At 52.5% G+C, this 15,380-nt stretch overlaps 2 protein-coding genes, 1 long non-coding RNA gene and 1 pseudogene across 3 annotated transcripts; 1 reads left to right on the top strand and 3 right to left on the bottom strand.

Annotated features, from left to right (window-relative positions):
* Positions 1-3,851: 3,851 nt before the first annotated feature.
* Positions 3,852-6,266, bottom strand: chsy3 (chondroitin sulfate synthase 3). Its single transcript, XM_029846018.1, has 3 exons — positions 6,199-6,266; positions 5,709-6,011; positions 3,852-4,760 (listed from the first exon to the last, which is right to left on the bottom strand). Exons 1-3 carry the CDS (start codon positions 6,264-6,266, stop codon positions 4,247-4,249), a joined length of 885 nt encoding a protein of 294 aa, XP_029701878.1. The 3' UTR covers positions 3,852-4,246.
* A 1,029-nt stretch (positions 6,267-7,295) lies between these two features.
* LOC115251968 (selenoprotein S-like) lies at positions 7,296-9,005 on the bottom strand. Its single transcript, XM_029846017.1, has 6 exons — positions 8,998-9,005; positions 8,626-8,741; positions 8,294-8,400; positions 8,142-8,222; positions 7,904-7,976; positions 7,296-7,782 (listed from the first exon to the last, which is right to left on the bottom strand). Exons 1-6 carry the CDS (start codon positions 9,003-9,005, stop codon positions 7,703-7,705), a joined length of 465 nt encoding a protein of 154 aa, XP_029701877.1. The 3' UTR covers positions 7,296-7,702.
* A 762-nt stretch (positions 9,006-9,767) lies between these two features.
* On the bottom strand, positions 9,768-12,711 carry LOC115251935 (U2 small nuclear ribonucleoprotein A'-like; annotated as a pseudogene).
* Positions 12,712-14,232: 1,521 nt separating this feature from the next.
* Positions 14,233-14,912, top strand: LOC115252030 (uncharacterized). The gene is made up of 3 exons (XR_003890476.1): positions 14,233-14,316; positions 14,397-14,486; positions 14,806-14,912. It is a non-coding gene; the product is annotated as an uncharacterized lncRNA (long non-coding RNA).
* The last annotated feature ends 468 nt before the right edge of the window (positions 14,913-15,380 follow it).

The following is a 15,380-nucleotide window of genomic DNA, read 5'->3' as shown; positions in this document are numbered from 1 at the left end:
AAGAGGACAGACACAGGCAGGACACAGACAGACAGGCAGGCAGACACAGACAGGAAGACAGACACAGGCAGACGGCAGGCAGGCAGACACAGACAGACACAGGCAGACACAGGCAGACACAGACAGACACAGGCAGACACAGGCGGCAGACACAGGCAGACACAGGGACAGACCAGGCAGACAAGGCAGGCAGACACAGGCAGACACAGGCGACAGACACAGGCAGACAGGCAGGGCAGGCAGACACAGGCAGACACAGGCAGACACAGACAGGGCAGACAAGACAGACACAGACAGACACAGCAGACACAGGCAGACACAGGCAGGCAGCACAGGCAGACACAGGCAGACAGACACAGGCAGACAGACGATGGAAACCAAGCGATGCTGCCGATCAAAAGCAGAGCTCCGACGGTCACATAGCAACCACCTGACCGGCTGCGTAGGCAACATAGTTTACATTCCGTATGGTTGCCCCTGGCAAACCCTCCAAACAAAACATGTCCTGGCGTTACTGCCACAGCACTGCTGAAGACGCCATCTGAGTACCTCTTCCATCGTCCTGCTCAGCTGAAGCTGCCGAATTCTGATCGACACAGGTGAGATCACCTGGAGTTCCACCCTCTGTGTGTGTGTGTGTGTGTGTGTGTGTGTGTGTGACAGAGGTGGAAAGCTCCCTGCAGCACACATGCTGCCACGATCAGAGCGAGTGACGTGATGTCGGACCAGGAGGAAAGTGTGAGCCACAAACCCACCAAGAGCATCAAACCCTGTCGTCAACAGTCTCATCTCTTGGGTGGGCGGAGCTCTGGTCGGGGCGCCGGCCCTCTTCGCCAACGTGGCTCCGTCACGCGGGGGCTACGATAAGTAAAAATGGGGATTTACTTATCCTAAAGCGTCGGCAGCCCTGCAGTGGGTCTCCGAGCTGCCGTTCTGTCACCCAGCCGGTCAGACCATCGGACCCGATTAGATCTGGCACGTGGGTGTCGGAGGAAACCAAAGGTTAAAAATAACGTTGCAAACGGTGACATCAACGCTGGTGACGCCGCAGTGTTGTGTGCTGCCCTGGTTTCACCGTCACGTATTATTTCACAGACGGACCAGTGTCAACTCCTCCAGAACCAACGGAGGAACTGCCAGTGAAGGCTTGCTCCTAAAATAAGGCTACGCCCTTGGGAAAGAGCCTGGACTCTTCTGAACCACCTGAGCATTAGCTGTTAGCATTAGCTTGGAAAACCCAGAGCAATAATCTCGCCGCATGGTGTAACCGTAGAAGGTGTGAAGAGAAACACCACAAACAGACCCTGCTCTGCTGGTACCGCCATGCCGACGTCCTGCAAACATCAGGCGTCCACGTAAGCTGAACAACCGGCTAAACTGTGACGAGCAGCGACCACAGCCCTCCAACAGTTACGAGAGTTAAAGAGGCGTTGGACGAAACCTACGCAGCATGAACCGACGTGTCGCTCAGATCAAAGCCGAGCTCATTTGGACAAACCAATCAGAAATGAGGAACATGCTGGTTCTGCCAGAGCGAAAGAGGAAGCTAAGAGCACAAAGGAGCTGTTGTTAGCACGATGAGTTTGCATGTAAGACCGTACACTCTGACGGCAGGTTGGCAGCCCCGCAAGCTGCTCTGGAGAAATTAGGATAGTGGCTGGACCTGCGGCCATCAGCAGTGCAGCCTTGTGATTCCCATTAGCTGTGCAGGGAAACAGGGATTCCTCCCAGCTCTCACTAGCAATAGCATCAGACAGCACGAGTAAACTCATCAGCTCCTCAGCCGCTAATGCTACTGCCACAGGACCCAGCTCTGGGTCTGCATGCTACAGGAGGGTGGGGGAGGGTTGGGGAGGGTGGGTGAGGGTGGGGGAGGGTTGGGGAGGGTGGGGGAGGGTTGGTAGGGGGGTGAGGGTGGGTGAGGGGGGGGGGGAGGGTGGGTGAGGGTGGGTCAGGGTGGGGTGAGGGTGGGTGAGGGTTGGGGAGGGTGGTCAGGGTGGGTGAGGGTTGGTCAGGGGGGTGAGGGTTGGTGAGGGTGGGTCAGGGTTGGTCGGGTGGGTGAGGGTTGGTCAGGGTGGGTGAGGGTTGGTCAGGGTTGGGGAGGTGGGTGAGGGTGGGTGAGGGTTGGTGAGGGTGGGTGAGGGTTGGGGAGGGTTGGTCAGGGTTGGGGAGGGTTGGGGAAGGTGGGTCAGGGTTGGTGAGGGTTGGTGAGGGTGGGTGAGGGTTGGTCAGGGTGGTTGAGGGTTGGGGAGGGTTGGTCAGGGTGGGTTGAGGGTTGGGGAGGGTTGGTCAGGGTTGGGGAGGGTTGGGGAAGGTGGGTCAGGGTGGGTGAGGGTGAGTGAGGGTTGGGGAGGGTTGGTCAGGGTTGGGGAGGGTGGGTGAGGGTGGGTGAGGGTACAGCAAATATAGTTAGCACAAGTAACAATTCCAGAGGGAATCAAACTGTGTTCTAAAACCCAACAACCCACAGCCCAGCCAGGCTTTGACCAGTTCCACTGGTTGCTACTAGACTCCAAATGTTACTAACACACACACACACACACACACACAACGCTGATGCATCTCATGCTAATTCAGCCACCAGCATCAGTGTTTATTTATGCACCAGCGTTAGCATTTATTTGCTCTTCGGGCCTCGCTGGCGGCGCCCCCCCTTTAGCATAACAAAAAGCTGCTGCTGAGGAGAGTCAGAGCGGCGCTAACAGGAAGTCTGAAACTACGTGAGGTTAGCTGTGGAGAATGTGTGGCGGTGGGGGAGGTGAGGGAGAGGAAAAACACACACTGATAAGAGTGTGTTGAGGCATCACTCCCAAAGTTGCTGGTTGACTTCCCTGTGGATGGGCTGAGCCCGAGAGCTCCACAAATACACATCAACTGACGACCAGATAAGAGAAGAGCCCAACGACCTCACGGGTGGGTCGCTGCCCTCGTTAGCAAACCAGCCAACTCCCAAATACTTGATGGTGTTGGTCACGTTAAAAAGACAACTAGCGCTGCCCGAACCTTCGAGCAAACCCGCAGCAGGCCTATGGGACGAGCCGTCGCCGGGCAATCCTGATATGTGATCTAATAATAACCTCTATAGGTAACAGATGTGAGGCTTAACTACCTGGTGTGATGCTAAGGGAGGACTGGAACAGGCAGATGACCCAACACCGGCTCGTCTGAGGAAATCTGGCGAGTTTACCGCAACCCTGACTGAACGGGCCCCCCCACGGGTTCGTCTTTACGACACAGTTCCTCCAGGGTTTCCTGCCTCTTGCTCATTATCTGCAGTGTGATGCATGCTGGGATGGACATAACCGTCCTGCTTCTATATATAGACCTTGGAGCAGCCTGCCTCACGGTCCCGTCCTCTAATCAGCCCACTACATTCGACCGTTACACACTTTAAAGGGTGCAAACCTGTGGAATGCGGAGTGAAACGCACAAACGCACGCTGTGTCGGGGCCAGTTGTGATAGAATGCAGAGCAAATTAACCACCAAATCCTCGGGGGGGCCACGCGCTGGCAGGGCTTCTGCACGTTAAGGAGATTAAAAAGTCTGCGCGCTGCGAGCGTGCGTGGGCAGGGAAAGGGAAACATTCCACACGAGCGCGACCCCTCATGACCGGGGGCCACCACAGCAGCGACGGTCACACTGGAGCACAAGTGTGAAACCCCCCCCCGCCAGGCCGTGACGGACGAGGCCGCTGGAACACGCCGGCATTCATCACGGCCGCCTCGCGGCCTCCAGAAGTCTTCAAAGGGAAACAGCATCCAAAAGCACCAGCCTGGCCCCGCCCCCAGGACCAGCCTGGCCCCGCCCCCAGGACCAGCCTGGCCCCGCCCCCCTAATGTGGCCCAGTTAATAACTGTTGGACAGGAAACAAACGCAACTGCGCTGCGCCTCTAAACGTGGCCAGTAAACAGTTCGGCCTCTAAAGCCGCGCACCACTGAGGAGCTTTTGTTGGTCTGGGAAGGAATGCGGTCGGAGTGAAGAGCGGTCACATGAGCGCCCGTCTGTGGCGCCGCCGTGCACAGACATGTCAGGGAGCAGACCGTGCACGCGTCCCAGGAGGAAGTTCCTCGGCCCGGACTCCCACGTTTGTGTAAACCACCACGCGGGGCAGCGAGTCAGCTTCAACAATGCGCCCGGGGTAAATATTGGCCAACGCCCCCCCCACACCTTCGCTGCTGTGATGTCACCACCGCGGTACCCACCCTGAAACACATCAAACGGGCCCCGAGCAAGTTCTGTTCGAGCTACGACGGGACTCTTACCTCATAGGACCAGACGCACTGGACGCCGGCGAACCTGCGCACGCAGCGGCCCACCTCCACGTCCTCGTGGGTGGTGTACATCTCCTGCAGGCACTCTCTGATGTGGGGCACCATCCTCTTGAGGACCTCTCTGCTCATGATGACCCCGGGGCCGCCCATGCAGAAGTTCTCTCCGGGCTCCAGGGCCAGTTTTCCGAGCTCATCCCGGGCCCCCATCCCCGTCTGTCCCAGGAAGATGGCCTCGCTGCTGTTGAGGCTGCGCAGGAAGCCTTCCAGCTTCTCGCCTTTGATGTAGACGTCATCGTCGGCCCTCATGAACCACTCGTACTTGTCCAGGTAATGGTCGTGCATGTACTTGAGCATCATGAAGGACTTCTTCTGGGGTGGATACGAGTCGTCCACGTTCCTCAGCGCCACTATAGGGATGGGTATGGAGGTGTCGGAACCTTCGCTGGAGAAGAACTCCACGTGGCCTGGGATGGTCTGTGCCCACGTCCTATAAACAACACAGGGACAAAGGGGACGATTACAGCAGCGGGGCAGCATCGGGGCTCCATTGCCCAGGTGGAGGACACACATCCGGACCGGAGAGCCATTTCCTGGGATGCCCTCCAGCACGGCCTGTTGCCCCAGTAGCTGGGTAATTAACAGAAGATGGGCAGATCATTAATACTCAGGGTAAAAGAGCTCAGCTTGGATTGTGCCAGCTTGTCTGACGGAGGAGACGGAGACGAACAGATGCTGTCCCCCATACTGGACAAACATTTACTGGAGACACAAACGCACAATTGAAGGGGGAAAGTCCACAGTTGCACCGGTCAGGTGACTGGGAGCGTCCCGGGGAGGCCACGCCTTCACTCTTAAGGTCAGTGGCGTGGAGACGGACAGGTAAAAGGGTGCATCGCCCCCCCCCCACCCCCACTCACACGGAGCAGAAAGGGGCAGCTCCTCGACTGGTGTCCACCGGGGAACCATTGAGACGACCCTCCCCTCGCAGGCAGATTTAGACTTCCACCCGATTCCATCAAACAACCTTCAGATCCATCAGAGCTTAAATCCTCCAGAACACCCATCTGAATGACCTCTGACCCCAGTCATCAACGAATCCGTTAAAACACGTATTTAAAGGCTGGACTTTAGCAGAGCACAAAGACTTTCATTGTTGAAACGCCACCGTACATTTACAAGAACTAATGGCGCAAAGACGTGCGCGATAAAGCGGGTCAACGGCACCATCTCGGTGGATCTCTCCGGGCTGGGGGGCACCGGTCCGTGGAGATGGACACCGAGGTGAGACACGCAGCCTTAAGCCCGAGCAGGTGGACCGTCCGTGCCCGGGGCCGGGCCCCTCTCGGGCCAGGTAAGCTTCTAAAGACGGCTCCATGATGGCGCTAATGACAAAGTCACCCTTCGGGCGGACACAAGCAGCCCTGTTCCGACTCACCTGTGCGCGGCCACGGCTCGGTTGTTCAGGTATTTCTGGGCCGTCATGACACCGACGAAGAGGAACTCGTTGGACCTGGAGCCAGGGTGCTCGGTCGCCGGGGAACCGTTATCCTGCGCGGGCCAGTGGCCCCGGCGGTGCTCCTTCAGGAGCCCGCTGTTCAGTCCACACCCGGCCGGGTTCGCCTTCCGCTTCTGCCCTGCCTTTTTCAGCTCGGTGGCTTTGGGCAGAATGAGCCTGGACGCCAGCGTGAAGCCGACCACCACCCCAGCAGGACGCTGAACCACGCTCTTCGGCTCCGACCTGCCATTCCCCAAAAGTTGTGTCCTCGCTGTCGACTGGTGGAACGCGGATCTCTCGCAAGCATCCAATAAAGCATTAAAACACGAAAACCAGCCGTCGTCCGCTCGGCAGCGCGCCCGTGTGATCAGAAAACCGGGCTCCCGGACGCTCGTTCATGGCAGAAAAGCCCTTTCTTCCAGCTGCCTACGTTGCATCGCCGTCGTCTCCTTGAAGCCGCCACCTGAATCGCTCTCGGCCGTTACTCCCGCTCGGCATCAAGCCGCGGGGGGGGGGGGGCGAACACGCACGGTCACGGCTTCAGAGGACACCCGTGGCCTTTAACAGCGGTCCCATCTTTACATTATCTCACTAATGGGCGAGTGTCCGACTGCCAATCTCGCGATCGCGAACGGTTTAACAGTGGTCTGACCCGTCGGGGCTTCCGTAGGAGCTTTTCTCCGCCTCCTCCTGATTGGCTGAGCCCGGAATGGGTGGGTTCCGGAAGTGACGTCTCTCCCCGGCTCTCTTCAGCATTTAATATTCCTGAATAGAGGTTACGTCACTTCACAATAGATTACGGACAATATACTTTCACCATTTAACAGCTTCGACCTAATTATTTAGAGTTTGAATCGCTGTATTTAAATAGTTGAACGCCAATTTCAATAGACGCAGTTGAGTGGCTCGACCGGTGGAGAATTGATAACAAGTGTTTCCTATAAAATGTTGACACGTAATAAAAAAGTAAAGAAATCGTCTCATGTAAACTTGTGAAAGACATGGTCGCCACACGTGTCAATCATCGTGATCTAATCGGACTCATCATCGTGCCTCCACAGAGGCAAACATACGTGAACGGAAAGAGTTGTAGGTTCCGATCCTAAACACGACTGTGGCCCTGCGGAACCATGAAGTTCTCATCTAAACGCGAATCACTGAAATATTTGGACGGTACTTTTCCAACAAGGCGACGTACTCAGATGAAAGCAGACATTCTTTGCTTTTAGAAGAACATCTTGTCAAATTCGTCGCTTCAGGACAGAACGGTTCCGCAGACTCTGGCGCCACCTAGTGGTCGTTGGTCGGTACTGCAGCCTGCTGGTATCACGCGTCGGTTTCAAGGGGACTGATTAAAAGTGAATAAAAGTTCAGCTCTTTAACCCACAAGCCATCCCCACATGTACTATATGGAAACATGTTGTGCAGCAGTGCCCTCAACATACTCTTATTCATTGTTTTAAACAAGTTATTGTTTTAGTCTTATGACTTGATTGTGTGCTGTAGTTTTATTCAGGCGCAGCGCAATAAGGGAGCACAGCTTTATTGGTTTACACATGTACAGTTTGATCGTGCGTCTGAGATGCGGAGATCAGAGGGTGTCCTTCACCAGCCAAACCTTTCCACGATAAAACACGGGGGGGCAGAAAACACAGGGGGCATCACCGACCACAGAGCTCATCAGCCAAATCCGACGGCCAGGAACCGTTTGCAGAAATGGCGTCATAACAGGCTTCTAATGTCCCCGCACGTCTGCGTCCTTCTAGGCTAAAGGAGGAAGCCACAGGAAGTGCAGGAACGAGTGAAACGGGGAGGCGTGGAGCAGCAGCAGATCAGGGGTGGGCACATTAAAAGCTTGCTTCAGTGGGTCAGTGTGCGCGGGGCGAGGTCGGAGCGCAGAGGTCAGGCGGACCCAGCAGCTCTGACCTTTAACCTCATCCACCTGACGAGGGCCCCCTCCGCCCCGGTCTCCAGGAGCACGAGCCGCCGCCCTGTCCGGTCAGAGGGTTATAGTCTGCAACACAGCAGCCGAGTGGGTTTATTCTCTCTAACGGTGCTTTTGTCTTTAGGCGAAACACATTAAATACGCTAAAATCTCCACAAATGTGGAGAGCGTCAGCAGGAAAAGGAAATACCTCCGCTGCGGAGTGGCTTCCTGTCTGGTTTTGGTTTGCGCACCACTGTTGACGTGCTGGCCTCGTCCTCAGCCTGTCCACATATAAACACACATATATACATTCATCAGAGGTGAATTAGCATCTTAGCTTAGCTCTCTGCCCGCGTAGCAACAGCAACAGTGCTCCAGGTTAGAGGTCATTCTCAGTTAAGACCGTTATCAGGAACCAGGAGTGGGAATAGACTCTTCAGACTCACTTCTGATTGTCTCGCCGCTGCTCGGAAGCTCTTCCCATGCTGCAGCCGGTCCAGCTTCTCTTTTCTCCTCTCTTCCTCTTTCTGGTCAGAAATTCAAAGGATGAGAGGTCCGACCGGACCCGACGAAAGGCGCCCGTTCTAACGGGCCTCACCTCTTTCTGCTTCTCCCTGAAGACGACCGCCTTGGCATCCAGCTCCTCCTGCATCCTCCTCCGAGATGCTTCCATGGCCTCTTGGTTCCTGGCCACTAAAACGGCGTCTTCACAATAAAAAACAGTCGCTTTAACACAAGAACGATGGTTTTACACTTGATGTGTCACTGAACATCGACCCAAAACGACCCAGTTTGGGTAATAATCAACTAACACACGTTGTTAAAGGAGCTGGTGAACAAGTACTGGCCCACAGAACCCTGTCAGGGGAACCCTAAGCAGAACCCAGCATGACAGGAGAGACATATCCAGAGGGGACACGTCTGGCTGACCTCGGTGTGATCCCGGATCCTCCTGACTGGATCTCCTCCGGCTCAGCTGCTGGACCAGCAGGTAAACGACGATGCAGAGCAGCAGCAGGTACCAGCCGAACTGGGACAGAGTTCTCCTGCAACAGGGACCGAACACCTTTAAAGACACAAACGCATCGAGACGCCACGAACGAGCTCCGTAGTTTCACACAAGAAAATAGGGTTAGATACGTGGAAGCGTAACGTTGCTACCAGGACAGTTTCAGTTTTAACTAAATTAACGCAGAAGCGTTTAGGTACCGGTGACGGTAGTTAACCCGGCTAAGCTAACTGTTAGCTGTTTACAGCCACAGAAGCGGTTCGAAACACCTTGTTGTCCGGTGTGACACCAACCTCGTCATCATTTTACTTGCTGAATCAAAAGAAACCAACTACGCACAAAAATGTTGCGTTTTAATGAGATTTACCAACGATGGAACCCAAATCCGTGTTTCCGAGGGGGTCTTTCCGAGAAAGTAAGACATCGTCATCCATGGCTGCTAAGGAGGCCTAATGTGGAGTTCCGAGAAGAGCCGTAGTTTGTGGTCGTGGGTGTAAAAGTCCGTAAAAGTCCAAAAGTTCTCAGAGTTCTACAGCAGCACAGACGGGCACCATGCTAACAGCTAGCTAGCAATACGCCTACATGTAGGGTGACGTGGTAGCTGCGTGCTGCCTTCATGACGGTGGGAAAATCAAACACTTTTAAAAATCACCTGACTTTTGCGCACAAAGAGTTTGGGCTCTTTTCTTAACCTGCCATATGTCGTCTTCCTTCCGCAAAAGAGACTGTATTTATTTCACCTTCACTTTGATACTCCGTTTCTATGGAGACAGATTGATACAGTTCTCCTTAACCTTTGTTTGGCATAAAGTCTGAGCGTCCGTGGAGCCGTCACACTGGAACCACGTGACATCTCATGTCCCATTTAGGTGAAACGCATTAAGACGTCGTCATCGTGTTTAATTGCCATTAGAATTACCAGTATAATCCATAGTAATTATACAGGTAAAGATATTTCTGGTTATAACTGGTGACGTGTCCGACCAGCTTGTACGTGCACGCTGACCACTTGATTTCCATCCACGGATTTGGTCGTTACGCTTTTATAACTCGCTGCCACACGTTACAATGTAGTAAATTAGCTTTTTATTGTATATTACAAAAAACAACAACAAAAAAGGCCCGACACATTTTCAAGAGGAAAAAAACAAATGTACAACATAAAAAATAAAAAAGCTCGCGTGGATTTGCGCTGCTTAGGAGCCGTTGACATGCTGCTCTACGTCCATGTCTTCATCCACATTTCCACCTCTCTCGCTCATCCCCTCTCCCAGATCTCCAGCCATATGTGCTCCTTCTTCCTCCTCCTCCTCCTCCTCCACCATGTCAGCTTCACCTGAGTGCACAAATTCACCTGTTAAACCATCAAAAGGCTGGTGCACGTGGAGCAGAGAGCTAAACAGAAGCAGCGAAGGCTGCTGGGGTTCTGCTGCTCGCGGCTAACGACAGGAAGCTTCCATTGCTCGTGGGCTGGTGACGGTTGGTGACCAGCAGCTCACCTGCTCTGAGGTCTCTGCCGGGGATCTGACCCGCCTGCAGCATCCCTTTCAACCTCTCCACCTCCGCCAACGATGAGGCATTAGCAATAGCATTCTAGGAAAACACAGTATTAGTGGGTGCACCCAAAAGACAACAGGCTGCCCCCACATGGCCGTCAAACACCAATGACTACTGGGACAAAGCCAACCTTGATGGCCTCCACGTCAGCCTGAGACGGCCCCGTTTCTTCTTCTCCAAGGGTGCGGCGGCGCCGATGGTGAACCTGAAAGAAAGGCACGTCGGTGACACGGACCCGCACCAGCTCCTCTGACCTCTAGAACCAGTGTAGTATCTTTTCTCAGGTCAAACAGTCCACAGGCAGCAGTCCTCCGCAGCACTGAGACCCATGTGGCTTCAGGAAACAGAACTTTATCTTTCTGAGGACACGTCCGCAGGGCTCTATTACAGGCATTTGGGTTGGGGACGTTTCCAGCAGTTTCCTCCTTGTGACCCGATGAGAGCGACAGCGCCTGTAGAGACGTGCACCTTCCTTTTACAGGGATTTGTCAAAATGTCCTTGTGTCCTATTGCCTGAGCCCTGTCAGTATTGTACAGGATGGGCCAGGTTGGCGTTGACCAGATCAAAGCTACGGGCCTGCACCTTTCAACGGATTCAGCCTTTTCCATCAGCCAGGATCCAGTGATTCTGAGAAGCTGCTGTAAAGAAGTGGACTTTTTATCTTACGTTTTGGTTCGCTTGGCAATATCCTTTGCAAGCTGAGCACCTCGTTTGCCCTTGAACATTTTCTCCGCCTCCTGCCGTTCCTATGGTGATATAATTGATGTGAAAAACAGGGTGAAAACCGCGAGCTTTGATCCAAGAGGGAGGCAAGGACAGAACTCTCCAGGCTGGACGAGTTTAGCAATGGAAAACTCTAGTTTCAGTTCTGATACACGGAGGAACACATTCTCATGAGGTCGGCAATCCTTCCTGCTCACATACCTTCAGCTTTACCTTCTGGAAATCAAGCACGCGCAGCTGTGGCAGCTTGTTGATGACATAGAGCCGGTAATGCTTCTTGTTTGTCACCGGATTCCTCAACAAGCTGGGAAGTCATTATCAACCAGTTATGGAGTTGAAATAAAGACATTAGTCAAGGTTAAAATGGATCGCTCAAACCTGAGGAGACTCAAGGTCTTTATTGTGGCCAGTGGATCCAAGTCACCCTGGAAAGAGGGGAAACATTTATTCAATTAATGTCATCCTGAGTAGACAAGAGCGATGACACAAGAGAAGATCTGTTCATATTGTTGGGTCAAATAGGTCACCACCGAGTGAGGTGTGGTTATTAACCTTGATGCTTTCAAAGGAGCGGAAATTGAAGAGATATTTCCAGCACAACTGACTGAGACAACGATATCTAGTGGTTGTGGATCTCAGGGGACGGACAGACACAATCACGCCACCCTGGTCCAAATCAAGCCGACCGAACAGCTTAGATGGACGCCCCCCACCACTGCAGAAGCCTTTAGATGCTCCACAGCCAACAACATCCCCGGCTACACTCACCAGCTCCTGAATGTTGTTGCTCGTCAGAATCAGCTCCCTCAGGTTTGGCAGCGCCTGCTCCAGATTCTCCCCGATGCGACTGGACACACATGGAACAGGATTTAAACACGGGAGCTGCGCATCGGCGCGGAGAAAGGAAGGTTTTACACGTGCGAGCAACTCACCAAATCCTGTTGCTGTTCATTAACAGGTTTTCAGCCTTCTGAGCAGAGGGAAGCCGTCCAGTTTTCGGACTTCATTATCAGAGAAGTCCAGTGTGTCGAACTGGTCCAGAGTCGCCCCCAGATTTTCTATCACTGGAATTTTATAACCTGGAAACAGACCAAGAAGAGGGTTTAATTCAAAACTGTCACATCAGCATCGGTTTCTTTTAAAAAATGTGACCAGGTCTGGTGGTTCAAACACTTAAATGAGTAGAAATTGTGCCGTTAGTCTATCTTTGTCATTTAAATGGGCTCCATAAAGGATATTAGCTCCATAATGTCTGAAGATATGACGGATTTTGATTGATCACCCTTATAAGTCGTATTTTACCAGCTCGGTTCTAACGTGCACGTTTGTATTTTATTACGTATTGCTTTCTAAAAATAAACCCAGGTAAACTTCGCTAATGTTAGAGGCGCTAATGATGCATTTAGGGGATTGCACAGGAGACATCGGGACACCTTTGTCTGTTCATACCACATTATAAGACTGCAAAAACAGGCTTTAATAGACTTCACCAGATTAAGAGCACATACCCAGCGCAACATACTGAAGCTAAAGACCACAAGAACACAACAGGTAACATTTTGGTCCGATAAAAAGCGCGATTCCGTGAGGAGGGGAAATGCTAAGCTAGCACATTAAAGAGGGCTCTGGTAAAAACAAGCAACTAACCTCGTAAGTCCAACTCTCTGTCCGGACGGGGTTGGTGTACTGGGGCCTGCTCGATCAGTTCAGCGGATAATTTAACCATGTTGACACAATCAGCGAACAAACTTTAGCTTAGCAACAACACGCCACGCGCCGCGCAATGCTTCTTCTTCGTCGATTTTAACCGCGCCGGTTTCTTCTTCTTCTTTCCTTCCTTGATTTTTGTGCAGTAGCGCCACCTAATGTACAAGAGGGTGAGTTCAATTTACACTTGATTGATCATTAAGATTCAGATTTCCTTTATTTGTTCCACACGGGGAAAATTACGGCGCAACAGCAGCAAAAACACACAGAGGAAATACATTTAGGATGCAAGGATAGAAAAAGAACAATAAGTAAAATAATAAAAATATAATACAAAAAATTGTATGGGACAGGAGGAGGATGGACAGACTGGTGAGGTGGGTCAGCTCTGTCCTGGGATGTCCCCTGGACTCAGTGGAGGTGGTCAACATGTCCCCCCCCTACAGGACACCCTGGCAGCACTGGGCAGCTCCATCAGTGAGCGGCTGCTCCACCCTCGCTGTGTGAAGGAGAGGTATCGTAGATCCTTCCTTCCTGTCAGACTGCACAACAAACATAATGCGTGCTAATAAATAACTGCTTTTAACACCGGACTCACACAATAACATTACAATTCTCTAATAGCATTTCAACCATTCTGCACACACTGAATATTATATATTTCCGATCTGTATATTCGTCAGGTAAACTTGTCTCTGTAATATGTATTTATACAAAAAGGCTGATTATCCATGTATCTTGGATTTTATATATATAATCTGAATCTGAGTCTACCACCCTATCAACTAACCTTAACCTGAAGACGACTACTCTCACAACGCTGCTACCTCGGGGCTACTTTTAACCCTCCTTTACCTGTCCAAAGTGGGCTAGATTCAGAGGTGACTCAGACGTGTCACCTGTGGCTGTGACAACGGTAGTCAGGTGTGTGAAGCGTGAACAGAAGGAACACGGGATGCACTGTTTCCTGTCATGATGGGAGGATCACACTTCCCCCTGCAGTTTCGTTTTTAACATTAGTTGTGTTCATGAATATGAAATATGTGTTGTACACAATATATAATAATGTGTACAGCACTTTATGCATTATTTGGTGACCCATCGATTAGATATATCGTCTTGCTGCGCATTACCATAATGTCCTGCAGGGGGCAGTGGGATCTCTAACACGCACAGGGTCACAATACTAAGGAAGTAGAAGAAGAAATGGAGACAAGTGGGAGATGAGGAGCAACAGAAGAAGGAAACTATGGCCAAACAAGCAAACTAGGAGAAGAGAGCGTAAGAGGAAGGGCTCGGAAGATGGAGGAGGCCGTGCTGGGATGTGCAGCAGGACCTAGAGGGCGCGTTGAGCGGCTGTCGCAGGTTTACAGGTGCCTCCAGAGCGGGTCGCGTCCCGGCGTCAGCGCCGCGGCTCTGGCTTCCCTCCTGGTGGAGGGGCTTGTGAGGCGTCCCGGGAGGATGGTGGTCCTGCGGGCAGCCTGGAGCTGACAGGGCTCAGCATGACCCTGCTCAGGAAGATCAGCTCCAGCCTGGCGGCTCGGAGCCGCCTCCGGCTCTTGCTTCATATTTGGTGGAGACGCTGAAGATACTAGTTCATGAAATGGATCTGATGTCACATCTGGTGAGTCGGACCCCCCCAACCCCCAGATGTTGAGTGAAGCGATACTCCGTGTTTACCAGAATCCATTTGCTCCCTTCCAGGTCCGTCATTTCCAGGCTTCTGACCAGATCTTGTCCCATCTGGCCGTCAGGACTGTATCAACATATGTCATCTATCATCTACACGAATCTGTGAGTCCTCAAGTGTCGCCTTTACGAGAATTTACTGAAGAGAACTTTTGGTCTCAGTCTGGTATCGAATCCTACTTAAAAGTAGAGGTTTTACATTGAATGTTGCCTGTTTTGTTGTGTATTTAGCTGCTGTAATGGTGCGTCCAGTTATTCCAGCAGGTACAGAGAAGCCCTTAAATCAGGACAGGTTCCCCTCAGACGTAACTGGAGTCTGACTGCACGAGGATGCAGAATCTCTGCTTTCTTGCTGTCGAACCTTTACCTCCAAAGCTAAATTTCTGCTCAGCGCGTTTGAATCGGTGTGGCTAATTTTACCCAGGGTGCCGTCAGCCCCGCGTGGGAGCAGACTTGTCTACGGGCCTTCGCCCTCGCCGTCCCGGGCCCTGAATTAGACGCCTGTCTGCGGTCGCTGACCCGCGCCTTAAAGAACTTGTGAAAGGAGCTTTGCAAGGTAAGATCTAAGCCATTATTCAGACCATCACCTAGAGATAAGAAAGAACCTGGGAGTAGGGCAGGCGTGCACGTTAACCCGTGGATCTACTAGTGAGGGTTTTAAACCCTCAGGTCGATTTCCTGTAGTTGCTCAGGGCGGCCTTTAGAAGACTCAAGTTTCTGGCCTACATGAAGGCTGGAGGCCTGCTCTGTTCTGATTCTGCTAAAAGCTCCACAAAACAGGGGTTAAACTGGTCTTGTGATTTTCCTCATTGGACCTTCAGGGGACACTGGAAAACTGCTGTCAAGTTTTGATTCCAGCCTCGGTGTGTTGTGCTCAAAGTTGCTGAGCGAGGAGAGGGCGACCACGGGGCGGTTTTGAGAGCACGCTGTGCTTCCTGGCGGACCCTGTTGGAGGCATGCTGGCGGCGTCCTCGCTCACCGGGGGCGCCGGCAGCTGCT

The sequence above is a fragment of the Takifugu rubripes genome, chromosome 13 (assembly GCF_901000725.2).
Source record: "Takifugu rubripes chromosome 13, fTakRub1.2, whole genome shotgun sequence".
NCBI lineage: Eukaryota > Metazoa > Chordata > Actinopteri > Tetraodontiformes > Tetraodontidae > Takifugu > Takifugu rubripes.
This window is presented reverse-complemented; position numbering and strand designations above follow the sequence as displayed.

Excerpts from the sequence above, each read along its gene's own strand:
- chsy3 (XM_029846018.1), bottom strand. The coding sequence starts at position 6,266 with ATGCCGAGCGGGAGTAACGGCCGAGAGCGATTCAGGTGGCGGCTTCAA. Across the intron at positions 6,012-6,198 it reads GGAGACGACGGCGATGCAAC|GTCGGAGCCGAAGAGCGTGG; the intron begins GTAGGCAGCTGG and ends GGGGAATGGCAG. Across the intron at positions 4,761-5,708 it reads CGAGCCGTGGCCGCGCACAG|GACGTGGGCACAGACCATCC; the intron begins GTGAGTCGGAAC and ends TGTTGTTTATAG.
- LOC115251968 (XM_029846017.1), bottom strand. Across the intron at positions 8,401-8,625 it reads GGATCCGGGATCACACCGAG|ACGCCGTTTTAGTGGCCAGG; the intron begins GTCAGCCAGACG and ends TTTATTGTGAAG. Across the intron at positions 7,977-8,141 it reads CAGCGGCGAGACAATCAGAA|GCTGAGGACGAGGCCAGCAC; the intron begins GTGAGTCTGAAG and ends ATATGTGGACAG.